The sequence below is a fragment of the Schistocerca gregaria genome, chromosome 6 (assembly GCF_023897955.1).
Source record: "Schistocerca gregaria isolate iqSchGreg1 chromosome 6, iqSchGreg1.2, whole genome shotgun sequence".
Taxonomy (NCBI): domain Eukaryota; kingdom Metazoa; phylum Arthropoda; class Insecta; order Orthoptera; family Acrididae; genus Schistocerca; species Schistocerca gregaria.
In genome coordinates this window covers 295,574,593-295,602,299 of record NC_064925.1, presented here as the reverse complement: position 1 = coordinate 295,602,299, position 27,707 = coordinate 295,574,593, and the positions used below count along the sequence as shown (strand labels likewise).

At 46.6% G+C, this 27,707-nt stretch overlaps 1 protein-coding gene across 2 annotated transcripts in view; it reads right to left on the bottom strand.

Annotated features, from left to right (window-relative positions):
* Positions 1 to 27,707, bottom strand: part of LOC126278455 (E3 ubiquitin-protein ligase TRIM9) — a 712,180-nt gene that overhangs the window by 93,793 nt on the left and 590,680 nt on the right. For both annotated transcript variants that reach the window (XM_049978580.1, XM_049978581.1), the window contains exon 4: positions 17,489 to 17,645. In XM_049978580.1, the coding sequence (XP_049834537.1) occupies positions 17,489 to 17,645 (157 nt within the window). The remainder of the gene's footprint in view (positions 1 to 17,488; positions 17,646 to 27,707) is intronic.

Sequence of the window (27,707 nt, the reverse complement as noted above, 5' to 3'; positions counted from 1 at the left end):
AAGGAATATGTGGAAAACACTGATAAGGAGAAGGGCAGGATGACAGGACATATGTTAAGACATGAGGGAATGACTTACATGGTACCACAGGGAGCTGTAGAGGGCAAAAATTGAAGAGGAAGACAGAGATTGGACTTCGTCCAGCAAATAACTGAGGACGTAGGTTGCAAGTGCTACTCTGAGATGAAGAGGTTAACACAGGAGAGGAATTCGTGGCGGGCCGCATCAAACCATTCGGAAGACTGATGACCAAAAACACGCGACGCAATCGTATACGGCGCAGAAACAACCCTCACCGGTGGGGTGGATAGAAACTCAGTGGCAGCGACCTAACTGGTTCACACTGGAACAACAGCGACACAACACCGACACGACTTCCTGTCATATCGCCTAGCGCAACACGGAGGGCTGGTTGCTACATGTAGTCATCTAATGCGGCTACAAAAATGTTTAGTATACATGAAGCAATGCTACTTCCACCTCTGTTGCTACCTTCTCAGTAAAACTTTTAATTTTTGCACAAAAAATTAAAAATCACTCTTTTAGCATTCATGCATGTTCTCCACAAACCAGCCAGTTTTTCTCATTCGATTTTGAGGAAATTAAACTACACTTTTTTTGCGTCTTCCAGTGTGATATCACGGCTTGGAAATGAATTTGTTTTCTTTTTTCTGTTTCTCATAGTTAATTCGAATCTTAGTACAACACAGCCAATATTGTTTTTTGCTTGCAACAAAAAATGTAATCGCTGCTCAGTTTACGTTTGGTGCGTTTAAGGTCGTACACTGCAGTGTATCAAAATTATCTATCTAGAACATCGAAATTGTTTTCAACGCTGGAAGCAGAATGGCTCTGAGCACTATGGGACTTAACATCTGTGGTCATCAGTCCCCTAGAACTTAGAACTACGTAAACCTAACTAACCTAAGGACAGCCGGCCGCGGTGGTCTTGCGGTTCTAGGCGCGCAGTCCGGAACCGTGCGACTGCTACGGTCGCAGGTTCGAATCCTGCCTCGGGCATGGATGTGTGTGATGTCCTTAGGTTAGTTAGGTTTAAGTAGTTCTAAGTTCTAGGGGACTAATGACCACAGCAGTTGAGTCCCATAGTGCTCAGAGCCATTTGAACCATTTTTGAACCTAAGGACATCACATACATCCATGCCCGAGGCAGGATTCGAATCTCCGACCATAGCGAGCGAGCGGTTCCAGACTGAAGCTCCTAGAACCTCCCGGTCACATCGGCCGGCGGAAGGAGAGTCATATGTCTTTCCAGTCTCGAGTTAATAAGGTAAATATTTGCAAATTGTCCGTGTCGAGTCTGGCAGCAACACGCCACACACGAGGCTATTGCTGCCTGCAGTGTGTTGTTACTTGTCATGTCAGTCCTGAAGGAACATGAGTGTCCCACGAATAACAGTCGCGTTTCGCAACATTTATTGCAACATGTTCTATCGCATTATCCTATTACCACTGTGAGAACCGAGCCTAACAATCTGTACCTTTTGTTTTCTGTGTAGTAATAATTCTTTAAGACAGTTTGAGGTGACCCACCACAAATTCCTCTCCTGTGGCAACCACTTCACCTCAGGCTAGCACATGCAACCTAAATCCCCAATTATTTGTTGGACATGTTTCAATTTTTGTCCTCCCTCACAGATTTTACCTTCTACAGCTCCCTCTTGTACATGGGAAGTTACTCCCTGATGTGATAAGACATGTTCAATCATCCCATCCCTTGCTCTTGTCAGTGTTCGCCAAATGTTGCTTTCATCGCCGATTCTGCGGAGAATCTCCTCATTTCTTATCTAATCAGTCCACCTAATATCCAATATCTTTATCCAGCATGGCGTCTCAGACTGAGATTCTCTTCTTTCCTGGTTTCCCTACAGTCCATAATTTAGTACAGTAAATCCTGTGCTCCAAACATACATTCTCAGACGCTTCTTTCTCAAGTTACAACCCATATTTGACACTAGTAGACTTCCGGCCATGAATGCCCGTTTTGTCCGTGCTAATCTCGTTTTTGCGTCTTCCTTCCCTCGTCCGCCACGTGTTGGTTTGCTTCCAAAGTATAAGGATTCTTAACCTCCTCTACTTTGTGGCCACTAATTCTGAGGTTTAGTTTGGAGCGGCAAGAACTGGCTGTGGGTGAGGCAAGTGGTCGACTTTCGAAGGACTCTGCTTACAAATGACTCGTACGTTCCATTTTAGAATATTTCTCACGTGTTTGGGACCAATGCCGCACAGGACTAACTTGGGACGTTGAACATGTACAGTACAAATAAAGACGATACGAAATGTGTGACTCGCAGAATAGGGTCACGGAAATATTGGAAAAACTATATTGGCAGGCCCTTGAAGATAGACGCCAATCATCCCACGAAACACTTCTTACAAAGTTCGGAGAACCAGAATTCAGTGGAATATCTAGAAATATTCTGCATTTTCCTATTTATTTCTCCCATAGTTACCGTAAAGACAACACCAGATTAATTTCAACCCCCAAAGAGGCATTACAGCACTCATTCTTCCCTTGCTACGTATGTTACTGTCATAGGAAGAAATGCCAATCTGGGTGGTCGAAACTGCTAACCGCACTGTGAAATACCTGTGTGATTGTTTTGAAAAACAAATATAAAAATAAAAGAAATCAGTCAATTTATCAGCAGGGCAATATGTCACATCTTTCATCATTAGAGCTGCACGTCCCGTCGAGGATGTGGTCATTAGCGACAGGGGCAAGGATGCAGTTGGAAAGCGACCTTTCCGTTTTCAAAGAAACCGTGTTGGAATTTGCTTATCGATTTCGGGATACCATGGAAAAACTAAACGAAAAACTTTTAACCACTGTACCATCGAGAGAAAGAGAGAGAGAGAGAGAGAGAGAGACTAAGCCTAAACAATGTGGCGTTGCCAGTTTCCTCTCTGCCACTCTTGCAGTTCTTTCATTCCACATCATACGCTTCAAATTGTGTTCTCTGTTAAATAACAGTTCCTAATGTTCCTTTCAAAAAGTGGTACCAGGTTTGGGTTTTCTCATTTTATTCTCAAAAATCGCCGAACTCTGTCGGATATATTGCAAGCAGCTTAGTCGGGAACTTGCTGTAATTTAAATAATACTCTGGAATATGTGTCGACTGCTGTTACTAACGTCGTTGAAAAAAGTATCAAGCGGTCATGTGCAGTAAATGACTTAGGTAGCCTGCTACGGCACACTTTTACTTGGGAGTGGGCGTGTAGTGATAATGACGCATCCCCTTTCACGCTGCCCAGCGAAAGAACGTTCACCTTACGTCAGACATAATGAAACCGTGTAACGGTTCTCTCGCAACTATTAAATTTTAATTCCTTGCACGACCGAGCGCCGGCCCCGTTAAGGAAATCCATTTTCCGTTGGTGGCCTGACAAATCGGCACGGGAAGACATTCGGGATGCAATATTCATGACACTGGAGCAATATTCTCCACGCCCGGCTGCCTGCGGGGGTGGGGAGGGGAGGAGGGAGTTTGCCCAGGTAATGAAGGTAATTTATATGGGCAATAAGGGCGTAATCGATTTTGTCTCAAGTGAGGCGTAAAACTGCACCCAGCCGGGCACTATGCAAATGCCAGCCCGCGGGGCATTTGTCCCGCAGTAAGGAGTGCCTCCTAATGGTGTACATTTCGCGTGAACAACGGCGCACTCTGGGGTGTCGGCCAATTGCTCCCGAGGCGCAAAAGAGGCCGCTTTTATTATTGCTGTTTCTCTCACTTCATTGAACAACGTGACCGTCGAGGAACATGGTGAAATTAGGCGGGTACTGCGAGGCACGTTTTTAACAAGGAACGTGGGCTACAAGATGGATCCTGGGCTCCATCTTCACTTAAATATACGCTCCGCAACCAACTGTGCAGTGCATGGCGAAGGTTACATCGTACCAGTATTATCAGTTTTCTTTCCCATTCTATACGCGTACTGAGCGAGGGAAAATAACTGTCTACAGAGGTTGGACGAAAATATGGAACCACGACAAACACAACGCATTATTCTCCCTAATACGGTGCAGAAAACCCGTTGGCATTCAAAACAGCACCCAGTCGTCTCTGAATGGATAAATGCAGGTCCTGTGTGGGATTCAAGAGAATCTTATGCCATAAATCCTGCAAAACAGTGGCCAGATTAGATTACGATGTGGAGAGCGCTGACGCACCCTTCTCTCCAAGAGTAAACCACAAAGTCTGAATAATCTTGAGTCTGGTGACTGTTGTCGACAGTGGGATGCGGTAGTTCATCCTCGTGCTCACACCAGGCCTGGATGATACTAGCTGTGTAACCAGGGACCTTGTCGACTTGGAACACATATCATCATCATCATCATCATCATTGGGAAGCAAACACTGTATCATGGGATGGACCTGATCAGCCAGTATCGTCACATAATATTTGGCAGTAATGCCATCTTGCAGAGTAACTATGGGGTCCATGAAATACCCCCGGAGTCTTGAGGCTTAACATGACCATTATCCTTTATTTTATGATTATATGATAGCGGAACAAACATTGGTAGCAGTTACTTCTGTAAAATATCTGGGAGTATGCGTGCGTATCGATTTTAAGTGGAATGATCATGTAAAATTAATTGTTGGTAAGGCGCGTGCCAGGTTGAGATTCATTGGGAGAGTGCCACGGAGCGGCAACTGACCCTTAACATAGACAAATGTAATGTATTGCGAATACATAGAAAGAAGGTTCCTTTATTGTATGGTTATATGATAGCGGAACAAACACTGGTAGCAGTTACTTCTGTAAAATATCGGGGAGTATGCGTACGGAACGATTTGAAATGGAATGACCATATAAAATTAATTGTTGGTAAGGCGGGTGCCAGGTTGAGATTCCTTAGAAAACGTAGTCCATCAACAAAGGAGGTGGCTTACAAAACACTCGTTCGACCTATATTTGAGTATTGCTCATCAGTGTGGGATCCGTACCAGACCGGGTTGACGGAGGAGATAGAGAAGATCAAAGGAAGATCGGCGCGTTTCGTCACAGGATTATTGGTAAGCGAGGCGCTCTGCATCGCGGTGTAGATTTCTATCCAGGTTTCGAGAGGGTGCGTTTCTGGATGAGGTATCGAATGTATTGCTTCCCCCTACTTATAGCTCCCGAGGAGATCACGAATGTAAAAGAAGAGTGATTCGAGCGCGCACGGAGGCTTTCCGGCAGTTTTTCTTGCCGCGAACCATACGCGACTGGAACAGGAAAGGGAAGTAATGACAGTGGCACGTAAAGTTCCCTCCGCCACACACCGTTGGGTGGCTTTCGGAGTATAAATGTAGATGTAGATCATAAGTTGAAAACAGTACGAAACACGAACCATTCGACCCAATCGGTTACTTCAATTGGTCCAAAGTCCAAGTTTTATGGCTTCTGTGCCACGTTTTTATGTTACGAGCATTTACATCACTGATTTGTGGTTGTGGAATTCCAGTTCGCTTTGCAATTTTCTGCTTATGGAGCTCCCTTCGTGTTGTTTTGATACTGACAGAAGTCGCGGTCGCCATATTCAGTTCTGCAGGGACTTTTGCAGCGTCGTCCTCTTAGTTTTCGTCACAATCCTCTTCTGTGACCGTCTGTCGCACTTCCGTACGCATTGTGCTTTGGCGGATGATGTTTTTCGGCTTTCTCTTTATGAGGTATAAATCTTCGATACGGTGCCCCTTCAAACTCCAAACATTTCGGCTACTTTGGTTACGGAAACACTCACCATACGAACAGCAACAATTTGCCCTCGTTCCGAACCGACTTAGCTCCGACATAATTCACTCACAACTGCACAGGACACTGTTCTAACCACAACTGACGCTTGCAAACATATTGAGGACATATTTTCGAGCTCCGTTCGTGGTGAGATACATGAGCAAAACTTGCAGGCCTGTCTAGCACCTGCATTTATGACCAAGCATGCATATCTGGCCATGTTCCCACATTTTTGTCCAATCCTTGTACACGCTACCTCTACACGTCCCCTTATTTCTTTTATCTTAGTGTCGTTTACGATGGTGACAGTGGAGGGGTCGCACAGTTTCTTTGAATATCGGTTCTCTAAAGGGTATGGAGAAAACACTATTGCCTTTCTTCCAATAATTTACATTGTGTCCCAGAAAATTTCTGTTATCCTTTCTTGTGGGTTACGCCAATCTGTTACCACCATATCAGCGCCTCTCTCAATTCGTTCGATGACCGTTGCCATGCCTGTTTGACACGGATTACAGATACCATACTAATATTAGGGCTCTTCAGGGGAGAATGACCATAATTTTTACGGTCATAATGTCTCGCGCTGGAACTTAATCTTATTATATTCTGTTAACTTAATGTGCAGCAAACACGACATGGTAGTTTCATTGTTAGTACTGCTGGTTCGCGCCTGTGAGAGGGGAGCAAGCTGAGACATATTCACTATCGCCTACCGCAACAGTAGGCGTGACGGAGATGAACAACATGAGCTTTGAAATACTGTTTTCGTCTCAACAGACCATCAGCTTGGTTTCAATCGTTTAACACTCGTAATACCACTGGGGTCAATGACCTCACAAGCATGTTGGGCGTACTATAGTCACTGTCCAACATATCTGTGCAAACCTTCATTAGATTTTGACTGTGGTTTGCATTTCGCGACCAATCGGACCTTAATAGACGAACAGGCCTCGTATTTCTATGTGGTATTATCTACATTAACATTTTAATATTTTATGCTGTCAAAGGAGTCTGGTCAGCTATCGATGGTAGGTACAGTCACTGACTTGATTTGGAACAATGAGGTGATCACTTCTACGAACCGTCGCTCGCGAGAGAGAGAGAATGTGACGTTGGCATTTTTTATAAGTGGTATTTAAAAGAGAACAGAACGTCCGCCATAACGGGACCATCGAATGGTTTCATTCAAAAGTAATCACCACACGTGTTAAGACATTCATCACACTGGGAGTCGAGACGATCAATTCCTGTTTCGTAGAGCGCTGTCGGCCGCTGACACATCCACAATTGTATCCACCTTTGCACTTTTTCGTCCAACTGAAACTGACGTTCATTTACGTCTTTCTTCAGGTCGCCACAGATTCAAAAATCACATCGTGAAAGATCTGGGATGTATGGAAGATGTAGCAGTGTTTCGCAAGCAAAACGCTGAAGCGTAGTCTATGTCCTATTGCCAGTGTGTGGACAAGCGTTATCGTGTAACAGGATGATTCTGTCAGGCAGTATTCCTAGGCGTTGTTGTTTAATCGCGCGCCGCATCTCCTGCAAAGTGTCTTCATAGCGCTGCACATTGATAGTGGTTCCTCGCCGGAGGAACTCGACTATCAGAGGAATTATGCTGATGGACGATAAGGCCCACCCCGACACTGCCAATCGGAGGAAGGCTACTCTTCGGCGATATGGTTGGGAAACACTGCTACATCCTCCGTACAACCTTGATCTTTCGCAGTATGATGTTCACATCTTTGATGGCCTGCAAAAAGAAGTGCGTGGACGTCGGTTTCATTCCGACTAGTATGTGCGAAAGTGGGTCGTGTTATGGATCTGTCAGCGGCCGACCGCATTGCACGAAACAGGACCGTCCAGTTTGCCAGTGGGATAAATGTCTTAAGGAGTGTGGCGATTATTTTTCAATGGAATCATCCCATGGTCTCCTTGTAGCGGGTGTTAGGTTGTCATTCGACTACCTCTTATACATTGAGAGTTCCACATCACGCTTTTTCTGCTGTCCCCTGTTGACTGAAAACGTGGACACTGAGTTTATATTTCTGCTGATATGTTGCCTGGTGAAACGTTGTTGTGATGCCTCGTGTAAGGAGTAGGAATGCATCCCATCACGAAAAAATGGATCTGAGCACTATGGGACTTAACATCTGTGGTCATCAGTCCCCTACAACTTAGAACTAATTAAACCTAACCAACCTAATGACATCACACACATCCAAGCCCGAGGCAGGATTCGAACCTGCGACCGTAGCAGCCGCGCGGTTCCGGACTGAGCACCTGAACCGCTAGACCACCGCGGCCGGCATCCCATCACGTTTCCGACTTTGATAAAGGTCGGATTGCAGCCTATCGCGATTACGGTTTATCGTATCGTGACATTGCTGCTCGCGTTGGTCGAGATCCAATGACTGTTAGCAGAATATGAAATCGGTGGGTTCAGGAGGGTAATACGGAACGCCGTGCTAGATCCAAACGGCCTCGCATCACTAGCAGTCGAGATGACAGGCATCTTATCCGCATGGCTGTAACGTTCGTGTAGACACGTCTCCACTCCTGAGTCAACAGATGGGGACGTTTGCAAGACAACAACAATCTGCACGAACAGTTCGACGACGTTTGCAGCAGCATAGACTATCAGCTCGGAGACCATGGCTGTGGTTACCGTTGACGCTGCATCACAGACAGGAGCGCCTGCGATGGTGTACTCAACGACGAACCTAGGTGTATAAATGGCCAAACGTCATTTTTTCGGATGAATCTAGGTTCTGTTTACAGCATCATAATGGTCGCAGCCGTGTTTGGTGACATCGCGGTGAACGCACATTGGAAGCGTGTATTCGTCATCGCCATACTGGCGTATCATCCGGCGTGACGGTATGGGGTGCCATTGGTTACACGTCTCGTTCACCTCTTGTTCACACTGACGGCACTTTGAACAGGGGACGTCACATTTCAGATGTGGCTCTACCCTTCATTCGATCGGTGCGAAACACTACATTTCAGCAGAATAATGCACGACCGCACGTTGCAGGTCCTGTGCGGGCCTTTCTGGATACAGAAAATCTTCGACTGCTGCCCTGGCCAGCACATTCTCCAGATCTCTCACCAATTACAAATGTCTGGTCAATGGTGGCCGAGCAACTGGCTGGTCACAATATGCTAGTCCCTACTCTTGATGAACTGTGGTATCGTGTTGAAACTGCATGGGCAGCTGTAAATGTACACGCCATCCAAGCTCTGTTTGACTCAATGCCCAGGCGTGTCAAGGCCGTTATTACGGCCAGAGGTGGTTGTTCTGGGTACTGATTTCTCAGGATCTATGCACCAAAATCACGTGAAAATGTAATCATATGTCAGTTCTAGTATAATATATTTGTTCAACGAATATCTGTTTATCATCTGCATTTCTTCTTGGTGTACCAATTTTAATAGCCAGTAGTGTATTTTGCGATCGTTGCTGCTTACAGTATCACAGCATATTTAACAGCGGCGTACACACCAAATGTGGTTTTCTTCGAAGGTAGTAATCTTATTCGTATGGTCTTACGGGCGTTTATCACTATTTCACAAAGTTGATGAATTACTCATGAGGCTGGTACGTATATCTCAAACAGTAATGAATAGCTGATCACTTCTCTTTGTCAGGAACCACCTAGCACGTAGCGGCTGATATAAAGTGCAACACAGCAAAGTGGTATACTGCTGAAGGTATCAATATGATTAGTATTCGGCCAACACCCTTGAGCTGATGAAAAGCACTTGCGCCCTCTACGTATGTGTATCTATGCGTATAAAGACGTTACGAAACTGGCACCAAAAGCTCCATTGGTGCGCAGGAAGACATGTGCTTCCCTGGTCCCCGTCCCCCCAAAGCACCGCAGTGGACAACACACAAAGCAGAACGAAGAGCGCGGGCACGGAGCGCAATGTAAATTAGATGTCAATGTGATAGAGATACAACACAATTCAAGCTGAAGCCAGCTGCCTTCACAATAAGGCGTCTCGTCAGGACTACACAAAGGGCTGTTTCGCTTTCTTTTTTGTGGACGGCCGAGACGCTGCACCAGCGCATTGGTAACCAGAATGGAGAATGAGTGTGTGTGTGTGTGTGTGTGTGTGTGTGTGTGTGTGTGTGTGTGTGAGCACGTGCGTTTGGGGCGGAGAGAGACAGTCTGCTGTAGGAGTGATGAGAAGCGGGAAGCGGCGTGGAGAGAAACTAAGACATCGTTGGAGTGTTCTGATGTCAATGAATCTTTTTCTGCCATCTCAGGCCTGCGATATGTATTTGCCCACAGTGTGTGGGTCACTAACAGTGGTCTGTCAGTGAGCTCAGTACTACACTGTACAGACTATTCAAAACACTTTTTGCTTAAAAAACCGTGACAGCCTTTTCTGGAGCCGCCGTGTTAGCGAGGAGTCTTCAGACTTGATTTTAGTTTTCCTCCTCACTACTTTCTACTGAATGTGTGCTTCTTTGGACGAACATTGTTAGATGTAGAGTTGCTTCCCCATGCAGTAATCGATGGACGACAGGAGGTGGCATTCAGTTCCACAAGTAAGTTAGGTATGCTCTACGAGACATGTTCAAAAAATAATATAAATTTTTGTTTTTTCAAATAATTTTATTTATTCGTCTTCATCAACACTGTACCATTCAGAATAGTCCCCATTATACATGCTGCTTGTGGTATAGGTGCAGATATTTTTAGTAGTGACTGGGAACAGCGCACTGAACTACACATCAGTTCTTACTTGACTTTTAGACTACTAATTACAGCTATTAGATTTAGTATTTTTTAGGTTGGTTACTACCTCCAAGTACATGTGATAAGAGCAAGGAATTAACGTTTATTGTCCACTGGGCAGCAGGTCAGGTGTTGAAGTGTAGATGCGTTAGTCCATACTGACAAGCATAATCCACTTAGTGCTGCAGTTACGACCGTGTACAAAAGATCAGATAGTAAATTATGTAATGTTCCTGCTGGAAGACTGTTAGTCGCACGGAGGAAATAACTAATACACCGGAGTGGTTACATATTGCCGGTCGGTGTGGCCAAGCGGTTCTAGGTGCTTCAGTCTGGAACCACGCGATCGCTATGGTCGCAGGTTCAAATCCTGCCTCGGGCATGGATATGTGTGATATCCTTAGATTAGGGGACTGACGACCTCAGCTGTCAAGTCCCATAGTGCAAAGAGCTATTTGAACCATTTGGTTACATATTAAAGTACCAATTATCACTATATCTACACTTACACCCCTAAAACACTATATCGATGGTAGACCATGAAGACCTCGAAACTTCATCTGTGTGGAAAACCTCGTCATTCCAGTAAGCAATAACTCCATTATCAAAGGGAGATTTTAAAGTTCAAGGATTTCTCTAACGAATAAATCACTAGGGTTCCTCTATATACCTGAAAATATAGCAACTTTATCTATTTCACTTTGTATATTTCTTTAAGAATGATTTTTGCTTCTCCTGTAAAATTTATCAAAATATAGGTACGACGTTTTCATTGCCTACCATCGATGTATTATATACTTCTGTCTTTTTCCGATTCCCTGAACCGCATTTGGTCTTCGATCTTTGAGACAGACTGGTTCTAGCTCTCAGCTATGTGTTTTTAATCTAATCCTCACTTGTGAAACGGCAGTCCTTTCAGGTTTTCTTCATTTTTAAGAACAGAAGAATGTCACACAGGGCCATGTCTCGTGAATTTGGAGGCTGCGGCAACAGTACTGTTTTCAACCAAAATTTCGCGATCAGGCAAAGAAATGTGGACAGGTGCGTTATTGTGGTACAAGGGTCAGGAATTGCTTCGACACAATTTCTAGGTATTTGAATTTTACGTATTAGTCCTTACTGACTGATGTTTTGGCAAGAACTCAAAGTGTACTACGTCGTTAAAATCGAGAACTTAGTGAGTATAACCTTCACATTTCACCCCTCTCTTCGAGCGTTTTTACGTCTTGGCAATCCAGACTTCTTCCATCAGGACGATTGACCCTTAGTTTCAACGTCGTATCCGTAAACCTGTGTTTCATCGCCTGTTATACAAATTCCAGTAGTTCTGCATGGTTGTTTATTTCATCTAGCGACTTCTGAGCGACTTTGATTCCGTCACGTTTTGTTAGGTATTCGAAAACGTTAGAATAAGTTTTGCTGTCAGGCGTTTCATACCCAAAACGTCCGACAAAAAATTTCTTAGCATAAGCTCATTTATATGCCAGCATTAACGCTTATTGTGATATGGTGAGCGCTCATAACCATTTCCACGATTTCAATGGTTAATAATTTGCTGGGGCGACCAGGGTTTACGTCATCTTCAACGTCCTCGTGGGATTCTTTGAAACTCTTATAACACACCTAAAACCCAGGAAGACGCACCAAAAGCTATATTTAACACTCTTCTGCGTTTGATTCCGTTCTTATAGCAAAATTTAGTACAGTAGATTATGTTGCTATAAACACTACCACAATTCACATAATGACTACGCCGTCACTGCAAGCTATTACGCACCATATTTTTAATTATCTTCGACAGCGCTTAGCTGTTTGTTTGGCTTTTTTTAATTTTTTGATTCTCGTTATATTATATTAGCACAAGTTTTAAATAGATCTGAAGATGGTTAGCGAAGACCGAAACGTATCTGATAAAAATATTTGTGCTCGCTCATAAACTGAAAAAAAAGAAACATATTTCTCCCCAAGTGGGCGGTAGCCAGCAAAATATTTTCGCATGCGAAGGAGAAAGTTGCCGACTGAAATTTCGTGAAAACATCTTACAGCAATGAAAAACGCCTTTGTTTTATTGATAGCCTCCCCATTTCACTTAACATAACTATTATTTCACGATAATACAGAGCGCGCTGTCCTTCTTTGAGCTTTTTCAATGTCCTTCGTCATCCCTGTTTGATCCCATACCAGACAGAATAATCCAGAAGAGGACGGACTATGCCTATTGTAGGTATCGTATTAACTAGATTTTTTGAATTTCCCACATATACTGCCAGTAAAATGCAATATTTTGTTCCCTTTGTCGACAACGTTTTCCGTGTGATAGTTGAAGTTTAGGTTGTTCGTAACTGTGTTACCTAGGTATATAGTTGAATCTTCCTCCTATAAATCTGTTATTTATCGTGTAACCGAAACGAAACAATATTCCGTAGACACTCAATTTAATTACACATCGCTTGTGAGGCAAGGTGTCAGAAGAGTTCTGGAAGTCAATAAATCTGGAATGCACTTGAGGCCCCCTGTCGACGGCACTCATTACTTCGTGTGAATGAAGTGCCAGTTGTATTTCAGAAGAACGATATTTTCTGCACCCATGTTGGTTATATGTTAATAGATCTTTTTCTTCATTTTACTTCATAAGGTTGGAAAACTGAATATATTCCAAAACTCATGGAAACGAAAGAAACGCCAAATGTGAACAGTCGGGGAAATCCTTCCAATTGCCATGAAAAATGCACGTTGCACCAGGTCAAGATGATCCCGTAGGTGTCAATAACGAGTTAAATTTTGCAGTCCAGCGTCTTGAGATATTGCCTGGAAGATGAACGATGAACTCACAAAATGCGATTATCTTTCCGCATCACCTGTAGATATTTCAGAACAAATGAAAATTGATGCCGGACTGGGACTCGAACCCGGAATTCCTACTTATCGCCAGCGGCAGCCTTAACAACATTTTTTTTCCATTTTGTTTGATATTGTTCGTTGCGTTTGGTCTGGGCGGACGTCACATGGCATCTGTTCAATACCACTTCGAGTACGCTTCCAGGAGCGGTCAAAATCTCCATGTGTCCTGTTGTCTACTCTTCCTTACGCTTGCACCATATTACCTTGATTCTCGTACAGGCTGAGACAGTTTTCTACCGTTATTGCCTTGCTGTGGCGTGAAATACAGTAGCGCATTGTCCAAGACGCTGTGTTGTTGATCAACAGCCTCTTTCAACTAAGAGTGAGCTCGGCAATTGCAGTTATGGTGCCGCATCATTCTTAATTGAATGGGGCTGCCCATCATGAACGCAGTTTCTCAGACATTGCACTGCAGTATTTCGTACCATAGCAAGGCAATGACGAGAGAAAACAGTGTCTCGTCATTGTGGGAAACCTGGTACTGTAGAGCAAGCGAAAGGGAGTGTAGACACCATGGTAAATGCAGACAAGGGCCGCTACTACAAGCGTGTTCGGGTAGCCGAAGTGCTTAAAGCGACCGCTCGCGACAAGCGGGAAATACTGGTCCGAGTCCTAGACGGGAACATATTTCATTTGTTCTGAAATATTCTGCAGCTGATGCGGAACCACAGCCACATTTTATGAGTTTTTCGTAATTAAAAGCGGCTGTTAACTGTCGACGCAGTGTATCAGATAGTGTACTGCAGTGTCGCATGCCACAGCAAGGTAATGACGACAGAAAACCGTGTCTTACCGTTGGGGGACGCACGGTAGTATAGTGTAAGTACGAGTGAGACTAGACACCAGGATAAATGGAGATTTGCTAGGACAGCCGAAGGTGACCACTCGCAACAAACGGAAAATCCTGATTCCAGTCCCGGTACAGCTCAAATTTCCATTTGTTCTGAAATACTCTACAGCTGATGCAGAACCACAATCGTAATTTTCGAATTTATTCTTACGAGTTAAAGTGGTCGTAAGCCTCTCCATTGACTCTTCCATAGGCACTTGCACCTGCTCCGCCACACAATACATGTCGTTGATATGTTCACGATTGTGGTTTCACCCATCTCTGTTCAGGTTAGCAACAGAAAGGACGTGAGACCCAGATACCATCAGCGACACATATTACTTTGTTGATGCTCGTTTCGGTGGCCGTCGGTGCCTGCAGATGCCGAGATACGGACGCAGCTGTCCGTGAAGACAAGAGCACAATACGGATAGTAGATTACCGCGCACCCTTACATGCCGAGTGGGAGTCTCCGGATAGAACAAAAGACTCCTGATGGCTCACCGTCTGCACGATACACCAAACTCGGAGAATTTCGAGAAGTGGTTGCCGGAGATGTTACTCCCAAATCTTCCGCAAATTCTGTCACTGTTATGGACAATGCGTCGTATCATTGTAGGCAGGTGGACGAAACAACAAATTCAGTATGCTATCCAAGGGTGGTGATGGTAGAATGATTGCGAAAAAGGAAAGTTAAATGGAATGACAGCATGACAAAGGCTGAGCTGTATGCTCTTGTGCAGGCGAATAAACCGAGTGAAAAGACCGTGGTTCGCCTACCGCCGTACAACTGCGACCTGAACTCAGTTGAACTTGCATGAGCGAAAATTAAACAGTACGTGATGGATCACAACGTCTCTGCCACATTGTCTGCAGCCAATCTCAAAAAACTGACGGACGATGCGTTCATTTCTGTCACTGCAAACAACGGGGAAGGGTACTGCAGGAATGTGCAAAAGGTGGAGCATGTTTACAGGAGGCGCAGTGGCGTAGTAGAGATTGGAATTGACGACATTACTATTCGTGCTAATGACTCCAATGAGGACTCATCTAATACAGACATGAGGGCTGATCCCACACGGACACAGCAGATAATGAGTCTTCAAGTACCAACACGGCCGAGAATGATCGTGAAAGTGGCTAAAATAATTCTTTAAAATGTTTCCTGCAGCATGTAAAGGTTGTATAAATTGAATTACATCGTTTTTCTATAGTAAACTGTGATTGTAATTTATATCATTTCTGATACCTGTTACGCACTTTGTAACGATAGATCTCTTCACTAGTTTCGCCAATCACTATCACCATGCTACACATCTTCTTTAACTGAAGCTCGACACACGGGTGTAGACTGGACGCCATGTGCTCTACGGCCGCAGTCCTCGTTTGTTTACGCCCGTGGCCGGCTGCCACGATATATAGTATCCAGTTGATAATGCATTGGCGGAGCTGTTATTTGTACTCAGGTTATTCATGCGAAAAGATGTCCGATACGATTATGGCCACACGAGGAAATTAAACCCTTGACGCGGAATGATAGTTTGCGATGGACGCATGAGACATTACATTTCGGAAATCGCTAAGCAATTTAATATTCCGAGATCCACAGCGTCAAGAACGTGCTGAGAATACCACATTTCAGAAATTACCTCTCACCATGGACAACACTATGGCCGATAGTCTTCACTTAACGACCGAGAGCAGCAGTGTTCGCGTAGGCTCGTTGGTGCTAACATACAAGCAACACTGCGTGAAACAACCGCAGGAATCAATGTGGGACTACGACGAACGTGTCCGTTAGGGCAGTGCAGCGAAATATGGCGTTTTATGGGCTACGGCAGCAGACGACAGACACACCGCCTGCAGCATCTCTCTTGTGTTCGTCACTATATCGGTTGGATCCGAGACAACTGTAATCCGTGGCGTGGTGAGATGAGTGAAGATTTCAGTTGCTAAGAGCTGATGGTAGGGTCCGAGTTGCCCAAGTTGTCTGTGCAAGCTGGTAGTGGCTTCATAACGGCGTGGGCCACGTTTACATGGAATGGATAGTGTCCTCCAGTCCAACTGAACCGATCATTGACTCAAAATGGTTATTCTCAGCTACCTGGAGACAATTTGCAGCCATTCATGGGCTTCATGTCCCCAAACAACAATAGAATTTTTATTGAATGACATTGTGCCATGTCACCAGACCAGAACTATTCGGATTTATTTTGAAGAACTTTTTGGACAACTTCCTGGATCTGGGCACTCAAATCGGCCGACATGACTCCTGTCTAGTATTTATGTAAAATAATCGAAAGGTCAGTTAGTGCATAGAACCCTTCACCGGCAACACTCTCACAATTATGAGTGGCTACAGAGGCAGCATGGCTCGGTATTTCTGCAGAGGACTTCCAACGATTTGTTGAGTCCACGCCATGTCGAGTTGCTGCACTGCTGGGCAAAAGAATGTCCACCACGATATTAAGAGTATCTTATGACTCTTGTTACCGCAGTGTACTTGTCAATTTATATCAATGTACAACACATTTTTCAGGAGATATGATGTCATAAACACTGAGATACGTGAAACGAACTTTTCTTAAAACGAAGCGTTCTTTACGAGAGTACAGTCATCCAGTGTTTGGTAATGAGAGTACTTAACGACCTTTAACCTTCTTAAAACATAGTTTCGGACCTCTCCTTTATGCATGTATGATTATTGGTGAATAACTCGGGGTTAATAAAATAAATATAATCAGAGTATTGTGTCTTCATGGACGGTTTACATGCATAACGTTAAATATATAACACATTAATTGATTTTCTAAGTAATCACACATTTTACGATTTTTTTATACGTGAGAGTTCCATTTTTTAATAGGAGATTGCTGGTATTTATTAACTACACCTTGCTCCGTCGTTAAGTCACCATGACAAGAGTTAATTTTGTAGGATGTCTTGCTAAAGTCTTTCAGGGTTTTCAAATACTCTTCACGAATTGTTCCCTCTGGAGAAGAACGTATGCTTTTGTGAAATTTCCTGACAGATTAGAGTTCAGTCTCAAAGAGCATGTGTGCAGTCTGGAAAGTACTGGCGCCTGGACAAAGCGGTAGTTAGGGGTATTTCCCTGAAAACAGAGGAATCCTGATGCGGATCCAACTCCAGCGTACAGTTTTAAACCTGCCATGAAGTTTCACTAAGTATGCTTCGGTACTGGACGCTCCGTCCCACTGACCAGCCACTCGTCGCACTGTTTGGGTGGAAGTCGGCAGCGGAAACTTACGCTTCATCTGGATGAAGTTGAGCTGCTCGATGGCTCGCAGCACAGACTTGTCGTCCAGCGTGAGGTCGAACTCGTGGCTGAGGCGGGGCGACGCGACCACGTCCTTGTGCCACGTGATGTCCACGTTCGCCACGCGGTTGATCAGCATCGAGCCCACCTGTGGAGAGAGACACCTAAGTAAATGCATCCCTGAAACAATGATATTTTGGTGTGGCTCGATGGCCTGGTGCAAGTCTTTCAGTTGGACGCCACATCCGTGACTTGCGTGTCCCTAAGATACCCCAGTTATCCAACGATAGAAAGGAGGCTTACAGTTTAACGTTGAATCTGAACCACGTATTGTTCCTTGCGATCTACCATATCATTGGGAGGTGAAAGCTGGGTCAAACCGCAGACAGAAAAATTCATGATCCCACCGAGATTCGATCCCGCGACCTCACGGTTTCCAGACACGAGCTTAAATACGAGTACTAGACCACCAGGCCTGACGATGCTATATTGGTAACATTTCATTGGTGTGGTCGGAATACGAAGCATAGACATAAAATTTTAACAATCTCTTCGAAAAAATAAACTTATGCATTCCTCTCTCTCTCCCTATATATATATATATATATATATATATATATATATATATATATATATATATATATATATATATATTCAATTTCATGCCTGCAGTCCACACGCCCCACGCCGGTAGAGGAATCAAAACAAAACTGTACAGCCCAGTGCCCGATGATATAGTTGAGTACTGTGTGGTAATTTGTTTTCTGCATTTGGAGGGGAAAACGCTGCAACAGTTTATGCTAACATAATATATTCTGAAACTTCCTGGCAGATTAAAACTGTGTGCCCGACCGAGACTCGAACTCGGGACCTTTGCCTTTCGCGGGCAAGTGCTCTACCAACTGAGCTACCGAAGCACGACTCACGTCCGGTACTCACAGCTTTACTTCTGCCAGTATCCGTCTCCTACCTTCCAAACTTTACAGAAGCTCTTCTGCGAACCTTGCAGAACTAGCACTCCTGAAAGAAAGGATATTGCGGAGACATGGCTTAGCCACAGCCTGGGGGATGTTTCCAGAATGAGATTTTTCACTCTGCAGCGGAGTGTGCGCTGATATGAAACTTCCTGGCAGATTAAAACTGTGTGCCCGACCGAGACTCGAACTCGGGACCTTTGCCTTTCGCGGGCAAGTGCTCTACCAACTGAGCTACCGAAGCACGACTCACGTCCGGTACTCACAGCTTTACTTCTGCCAGTATCCGTCTCCTACCTTCCAAACTTTACAGAAGCTCTTCTGCGAACCTTGCAGAACTAGCACTCCTGAAAGAAAGGATATTGCGGAGACATGGCTTAGCCACAGCCTGGGGGATGTTTCCAGAATGAGATTTTTCACTCTGCAGCGGAGTGTGCGCTGATATGAAACTTCCTGGCAGATTAAAACTGTGTGCCCGACCGAGACTCGAACTCGGGACCTTTGCCTTTCGCGGGCAAGTGCTCTACCAACTGAGCTACCGAAGCACGACTCACGTCCGGTACTCACAGCTTTACTTCTGCCAGTATCCGTCTCCTACCTTCCAAACTTTACAGAAGCTCTTCTGCGAACCTTGCAGAACTAGCACTCCTGAAAGAAAGGATATTGCGGAGACATGGCTTAGCCACAGCCTGGGGGATGTTTCCAGAATGAGATTTTTCACTCTGCAGCGGAGTGTGCGCTGATATGAAACTTCCTGGCAGATTAAAACTGTGTGCCCGACCGAGACTCGAACTCGGGACCTTTGCCTTTCGCGGGCAAGTGCTCTACCAACTGAGCTACCGAAGCACGACTCACGTCCGGTACTCACAGCTTTACTTCTGCCAGTATCCGTCTCCTACCTTCCAAACTTTACAGAAGCTCTTCTGCGAACCTTGCAGAACTAGCACTCCTGAAAGAAAGGATATTGCGGAGACATGGCTTAGCCACAGCCTGGGGGATGTTTCCAGAATGAGATTTTTCACTCTGCAGCGGAGTGTGCGCTGATATGAAACTTCCTGGCAGATTAAAACTGTGTGCCCGACCGAGACTCGAACTCGGGACCTTTGCCTTTCGCGGGCAAGTGCTCTACCAACTGAGCTACCGAAGCACGACTCACGTCCGGTACTCACAGCTTTACTTCTGCCAGTATCCGTCTCCTACCTTCCAAACTTTACAGAAGCTCTTCTGCGAACCTTGCAGAACTAGCACTCCTGAAAGAAAGGATATTGCGGAGACATGGCTTAGCCACAGCCTGGGGGATGTTTCCAGAATGAGATTTTTCACTCTGCAGCGGAGTGTGCGCTGATATGAAACTTCCTGGCAGATTAAAACTGTGTGCCCGACCGAGACTCGAACTCGGGACCTTTGCCTTTCGCGGGCAAGTGCTCTACCAACTGAGCTACCGAAGCACGACTCACGTCCGGTACTCACAGCTTTACTTCTGCCAGTATCCGTCTCCTACCTTCCAAACTTTACAGAAGCTCTTCTGCAAACCTTGCAGAACTAGCACTCCTGAAAGAAAGGATATTGCGGAGACATGGCTTAGCCACAGCCTGGGGGATGTTTCCAGAATGAGATTTTTCACTCTGCAGCGGAGTGTGCGCTGATATGAAACTTCCTGGCAGATTAAAACTGTGTGCCCGACCGAGACTCGAACTCGGGACCTTTGCCTTTCGCGGGCAAGTGCTCTACCAACTGAGCTACCGAAGCACGACTCACGTCCGGTACTCACAGCTTTACTTCTGCCAGTATCCGTCTCCTACCTTCCAAACTTTACAGAAGCTCTTCTGCGAACCTTGCAGAACTAGCACTCCTGAAAGAAAGGATATTGCGGAGACATGGCTTAGCCACAGCCTGGGGGATGTTTCCAGAATGAGATTTTTCACTCTGCAGCGGAGTGTGCGCTGATATGAAACTTCCTGGCAGATTAAAACTGTGTGCCCGACCGAGACTCGAACTCGGGACCTTTGCCTTTCGCGGGCAAGTGCTCTACCAACTGAGCTACCGAAGCACGACTCACGTCCGGTACTCACAGCTTTACTTCTGCCAGTATCCGTCTCCTACCTTCCAAACTTTACAGAAGCTCTTCTGCGAACCTTGCAGAACTAGCACTCCTGAAAGAAAGGATATTGCGGAGACATGGCTTAGCCACAGCCTGGGGGATGTTTCCAGAATGAGATTTTTCACTCTGCAGCGGAGTGTGCGCTGATATGAAACTTCCTGGCAGATTAAAACTGTGTGCCCGACCGAGACTCGAACTCGGGACCTTTGCCTTTCGCGGGCAAGTGCTCTACCAACTGAGCTACCGAAGCACGACTCACGTCCGGTACTCACAGCTTTACTTCTGCCAGTATCCGTCTCCTACCTTCCAAACTTTACAGAAGCTCTTCTGCGAACCTTGCAGAACTAGCACTCCTGAAAGAAAGGATATTGCGGAGACATGGCTTAGCCACAGCCTGGGGGATGTTTCCAGAATGAGATTTTTCACTCTGCAGCGGAGTGTGCGCTGATATGAAACTTCCTGGCAGATTAAAACTGTGTGCCCGACCGAGACTCGAACTCGGGACCTTTGCCTTTCGCGGGCAAGTGCTCTACCAACTGAGCTACCGAAGCACGACTCACGTCCGGTACTCACAGCTTTACTTCTGCCAGTATCCGTCTCCTACCTTCCAAACTTTACAGAAGCTCTTCTGCGAACCTTGCAGAACTAGCACTCCTGAAAGAAAGGATATTGCGGAGACATGGCTTAGCCACAGCCTGGGGGATGTTTCCAGAATGAGATTTTTCACTCTGCAGCGGAGTGTGCGCTGATATGAAACTTCCTGGCAGATTAAAACTGTGTGCCCGACCGAGACTCGAACTCGGGACCTTTGCCTTTCGCGGGCAAGTGCTCTACCAACTGAGCTACCGAAGCACGACTCACGTCCGGTACTCACAGCTTTACTTCTGCCAGTATCCGTCTCCTACCTTCCAAACTTTACAGAAGCTCTTCTGCGAACCTTGCAGAACTAGCACTCCTGAAAGAAAGGATATTGCGGAGACATGGCTTAGCCACAGCCTGGGGGATGTTTCCAGAATGAGATTTTTCACTCTGCAGCGGAGTGTGCGCTGATATGAAACTTCCTGGCAGATTAAAACTGTGTGCCCGACCGAGACTCGAACTCGGGGCCTTTGCCTTTCGCGGGCAAGTGCTCTACCAACTGAGCTACCGAAGCACGACTCACGTCCGGTACTCACAGCTTTACTTCTGCCAGTATCCGTCTCCTACCTTCCAAACTTTACAGAAGCTCTTCTGCGAACCTTGCAGAACTAGCACTCCTGAAAGAAAGGATATTGCGGAGACATGGCTTAGCCACAGCCTGGGGGATGTTTCCAGAATGAGATTTTTCACTCTGCAGCGGAGTGTGCGCTGATATGAAACTTCCTGGCAGATTAAAACTGTGTGCCCGACCGAGACTCGAACTCGGGACCTTTGCCTTTCGCGGGCAAGTGCTCTACCAACTGAGCTACCGAAGCACGACTCACGTCCGGTACTCACAGCTTTACTTCTGCCAGTATCCGTCTCCTACCTTCCAAACTTTACAGAAGCTCTTCTGCGAACCTTGCAGAACTAGCACTCCTGAAAGAAAGGATATTGCGGAGACATGGCTTAGCCACAGCCTGGGGGATGTTTCCAGAATGAGATTTTTCACTCTGCAGCGGAGTGTGCGCTGATATGAAACTTCCTGGCAGATTAAAACTGTGTGCCCGACCGAGACTCGAACTCGGGACCTTTGCCTTTCGCGGGCAAGTGCTCTACCAACTGAGCTACCGAAGCACGACTCACGTCCGGTACTCACAGCTTTACTTCTGCCAGTATCCGTCTCCTACCTTCCAAACTTTACAGAAGCTCTTCTGCGAACCTTGCAGAACTAGCACTCCTGAAAGAAAGGATATTGCGGAGACATGGCTTAGCCACAGCCTGGGGGATGTTTCCAGAATGAGATTTTTCACTCTGCAGCGGAGTGTGCGCTGATATGAAACTTCCTGGCAGATTAAAACTGTGTGCCCGACCGAGACTCGAACTCGGGACCTTTGCCTTTCGCGGGCAAGTGCTCTACCAACTGAGCTACCGAAGCACGACTCACGTCCGGTACTCACAGCTTTACTTCTGCCAGTATCCGTCTCCTACCTTCCAAACTTTACAGAAGCTCTTCTGCGAACCTTGCAGAACTAGCACTCCTGAAAGAAAGGATATTGCGGAGACATGGCTTAGCCACAGCCTGGGGGATGTTTCCAGAATGAGATTTTTCACTCTGCAGCGGAGTGTGCGCTGATATGAAACTTCCTGGCAGATTAAAACTGTGTGCCCGACCGAGACTCGAACTCGGGACCTTTGCCTTTCGCGGGCAAGTGCTCTACCAACTGAGCTACCGAAGCACGACTCACGTCCGGTACTCACAGCTTTACTTCTGCCAGTATCCGTCTCCTACCTTCCAAACTTTACAGAAGCTCTTCTGCGAACCTTGCAGAACTAGCACTCCTGAAAGAAAGGATATTGCGGAGACATGGCTTAGCCACAGCCTGGGGGATGTTTCCAGAATGAGATTTTTCACTCTGCAGCGGAGTGTGCGCTGATATGAAACTTCCTGGCAGATTAAAACTGTGTGCCCGACCGAGACTCGAACTCGGGACCTTTGCCTTTCGCGGGCAAGTGCTCTACCAACTGAGCTACCGAAGCACGACTCACGTCCGGTACTCACAGCTTTACTTCTGCCAGTATCCGTCTCCTACCTTCCAAACTTTACAGAAGCTCTTCTGCGAACCTTGCAGAACTAGCACTCCTGAAAGAAAGGATATTGCGGAGACATGGCTTAGCCACAGCCTGGGGGATGTTTCCAGAATGAGATTTTTCACTCTGCAGCGGAGTGTGCGCTGATATGAAACTTCCTGGCAGATTAAAACTGTGTGCCCGACCGAGACTCGAACTCGGGACCTTTGCCTTTCGCGGGCAAGTGCTCTACCAACTGAGCTACCGAAGCACGACTCACGTCCGGTACTCACAGCTTTACTTCTGCCAGTATCCGTCTCCTACCTTCCAAACTTTACAGAAGCTCTTCTGCGAACCTTGCAGAACTAGCACTCCTGAAAGAAAGGATATTGCGGAGACATGGCTTAGCCACAGCCTGGGGGATGTTTCCAGAATGAGATTTTTCACTCTGCAGCGGAGTGTGCGCTGATATGAAACTTCCTGGCAGATTAAAACTGTGTGCCCGACCGAGACTCGAACTCGGGACCTTTGCCTTTCGCGGGCAAGTGCTCTACCAACTGAGCTACCGAAGCACGACTCACGTCCGGTACTCACAGCTTTACTTCTGCCAGTATCCGTCTCCTACCTTCCAAACTTTACAGAAGCTCTTCTGCGAACCTTGCAGAACTAGCACTCCTGAAAGAAAGGATATTGCGGAGACATGGCTTAGCCACAGCCTGGGGGATGTTTCCAGAATGAGATTTTTCACTCTGCAGCGGAGTGTGCGCTGATATGAAACTTCCTGGCAGATTAAAACTGTGTGCCCGACCGAGACTCGAACTCGGGACCTTTGCCTTTCGCGGGCAAGTGCTCTACCAACTGAGCTACCGAAGCACGACTCACGTCCGGTACTCACAGCTTTACTTCTGCCAGTATCCGTCTCCTACCTTCCAAACTTTACAGAAGCTCTTCTGCGAACCTTGCAGAACTAGCACTCCTGAAAGAAAGGATATTGCGGAGACATGGCTTAGCCACAGCCTGGGGGATGTTTCCAGAATGAGATTTTTCACTCTGCAGCGGAGTGTGCGCTGATATGAAACTTCCTGGCAGATTAAAACTGTGTGCCCGACCGAGACTCGAACTCGGGACCTTTGCCTTTCGCGGGCAAGTGCTCTACCAACTGAGCTACCGAAGCACGACTCACGTCCGGTACTCACAGCTTTACTTCTGCCAGTATCCGTCTCCTACCTTCCAAACTTTACAGAAGCTCTTCTGCGAACCTTGCAGAACTAGCACTCCTGAAAGAAAGGATATTGCGGAGACATGGCTTAGCCACAGCCTGGGGGATGTTTCCAGAATGAGATTTTTCACTCTGCAGCGGAGTGTGCGCTGATATGAAACTTCCTGGCAGATTAAAACTGTGTGCCCGACCGAGACTCGAACTCGGGACCTTTGCCTTTCGCGGGCAAGTGCTCTACCAACTGAGCTACCGAAGCACGACTCACGTCCGGTACTCACAGCTTTACTTCTGCCAGTATCCGTCTCCTACCTTCCAAACTTTACAGAAGCTCTTCTGCGAACCTTGCAGAACTAGCACTCCTGAAAGAAAGGATATTGCGGAGACATGGCTTAGCCACAGCCTGGGGGATGTTTCCAGAATGAGATTTTTCACTCTGCAGCGGAGTGTGCGCTGATATGAAACTTCCTGGCAGATTAAAACTGTGTGCCCGACCGAGACTCGAACTCGGGACCTTTGCCTTTCGCGGGCAAGTGCTCTACCAACTGAGCTACCGAAGCACGACTCACGTCCGGTACTCACAGCTTTACTTCTGCCAGTATCCGTCTCCTACCTTCCAAACTTTACAGAAGCTCTTCTGCGAACCTTGCAGAACTAGCACTCCTGAAAGAAAGGATATTGCGGAGACATGGCTTAGCCACAGCCTGGGGGATGTTTCCAGAATGAGATTTTTCACTCTGCAGCGGAGTGTGCGCTGATATGAAACTTCCTGGCAGATTAAAACTGTGTGCCCGACCGAGACTCGAACTCGGGACCTTTGCCTTTCGCGGGCAAGTGCTCTACCAACTGAGCTACCGAAGCACGACTCACGTCCGGTACTCACAGCTTTACTTCTGCCAGTATCCGTCTCCTACCTTCCAAACTTTACAGAAGCTCTTCTGCGAACCTTGCAGAACTAGCACTCCTGAAAGAAAGGATATTGCGGAGACATGGCTTAGCCACAGCCTGGGGGATGTTTCCAGAATGAGATTTTTCACTCTGCAGCGGAGTGTGCGCTGATATGAAACTTCCTGGCAGATTAAAACTGTGTGCCCGACCGAGACTCGAACTCGGGACCTTTGCCTTTCGCGGGCAAGTGCTCTACCAACTGAGCTACCGAAGCACGACTCACGTCCGGTACTCACAGCTTTACTTCTGCCAGTATCCGTCTCCTACCTTCCAAACTTTACAGAAGCTCTTCTGCGAACCTTGCAGAACTAGCACTCCTGAAAGAAAGGATATTGCGGAGACATGGCTTAGCCACAGCCTGGGGGATGTTTCCAGAATGAGATTTTTCACTCTGCAGCGGAGTGTGCGCTGATATGAAACTTCCTGGCAGATTAAAACTGTGTGCCCGACCGAGACTCGAACTCGGGACCTTTGCCTTTCGCGGGCAAGTGCTCTACCAACTGAGCTACCGAAGCACGACTCACGTCCGGTACTCACAGCTTTACTTCTGCCAGTATCCGTCTCCTACCTTCCAAACTTTACAGAAGCTCTTCTGCGAACCTTGCAGAACTAGCACTCCTGAAAGAAAGGATATTGCGGAGACATGGCTTAGCCACAGCCTGGGGGATGTTTCCAGAATGAGATTTTTCACTCTGCAGCGGAGTGTGCGCTGATATGAAACTTCCTGGCAGATTAAAACTGTGTGCCCGACCGAGACTCGAACTCGGGACCTTTGCCTTTCGCGGGCAAGTGCTCTACCAACTGAGCTACCGAAGCACGACTCACGTCCGGTACTCACAGCTTTACTTCTGCCAGTATCCGTCTCCTACCTTCCAAACTTTACAGAAGCTCTTCTGCGAACCTTGCAGAACTAGCACTCCTGAAAGAAAGGATATTGCGGAGACATGGCTTAGCCACAGCCTGGGGGATGTTTCCAGAATGAGATTTTTCACTCTGCAGCGGAGTGTGCGCTGATATGAAACTTCCTGGCAGATTAAAACTGTGTGCCCGACCGAGACTCGAACTCGGGACCTTTGCCTTTCGCGGGCAAGTGCTCTACCAACTGAGCTACCGAAGCACGACTCACGTCCGGTACTCACAGCTTTACTTCTGCCAGTATCCGTCTCCTACCTTCCAAACTTTACAGAAGCTCTTCTGCGAACCTTGCAGAACTAGCACTCCTGAAAGAAAGGATATTGCGGAGACATGGCTTAGCCACAGCCTGGGGGATGTTTCCAGAATGAGATTTTTCACTCTGCAGCGGAGTGTGCGCTGATATGAAACTTCCTGGCAGATTAAAACTGTGTGCCCGACCGAGACTCGAACTCGGGACCTTTGCCTTTCGCGGGCAAGTGCTCTACCAACTGAGCTACCGAAGCACGACTCACGTCCGGTACTCACAGCTTTACTTCTGCCAGTATCCGTCTCCTACCTTCCAAACTTTACAGAAGCTCTTCTGCGAACCTTGCAGAACTAGCACTCCTGAAAGAAAGGATATTGCGGAGACATGGCTTAGCCACAGCCTGGGGGATGTTTCCAGAATGAGATTTTTCACTCTGCAGCGGAGTGTGCGCTGATATGAAACTTCCTGGCAGATTAAAACTGTGTGCCCGACCGAGACTCGAACTCGGGACCTTTGCCTTTCGCGGGCAAGTGCTCTACCAACTGAGCTACCGAAGCACGACTCACGTCCGGTACTCACAGCTTTACTTCTGCCAGTATCCGTCTCCTACCTTCCAAACTTTACAGAAGCTCTTCTGCGAACCTTGCAGAACTAGCACTCCTGAAAGAAAGGATATTGCGGAGACATGGCTTAGCCACAGCCTGGGGGATGTTTCCAGAATGAGATTTTTCACTCTGCAGCGGAGTGTGCGCTGATATGAAACTTCCTGGCAGATTAAAACTGTGTGCCCGACCGAGACTCGAACTCGGGACCTTTGCCTTTCGCGGGCAAGTGCTCTACCAACTGAGCTACCGAAGCACGACTCACGTCCGGTACTCACAGCTTTACTTCTGCCAGTATCCGTCTCCTACCTTCCAAACTTTACAGAAGCTCTTCTGCGAACCTTGCAGAACTAGCACTCCTGAAAGAAAGGATATTGCGGAGACATGGCTTAGCCACAGCCTGGGGGATGTTTCCAGAATGAGATTTTTCACTCTGCAGCGGAGTGTGCGCTGATATGAAACTTCCTGGCAGATTAAAACTGTGTGCCCGACCGAGACTCGAACTCGGGACCTTTGCCT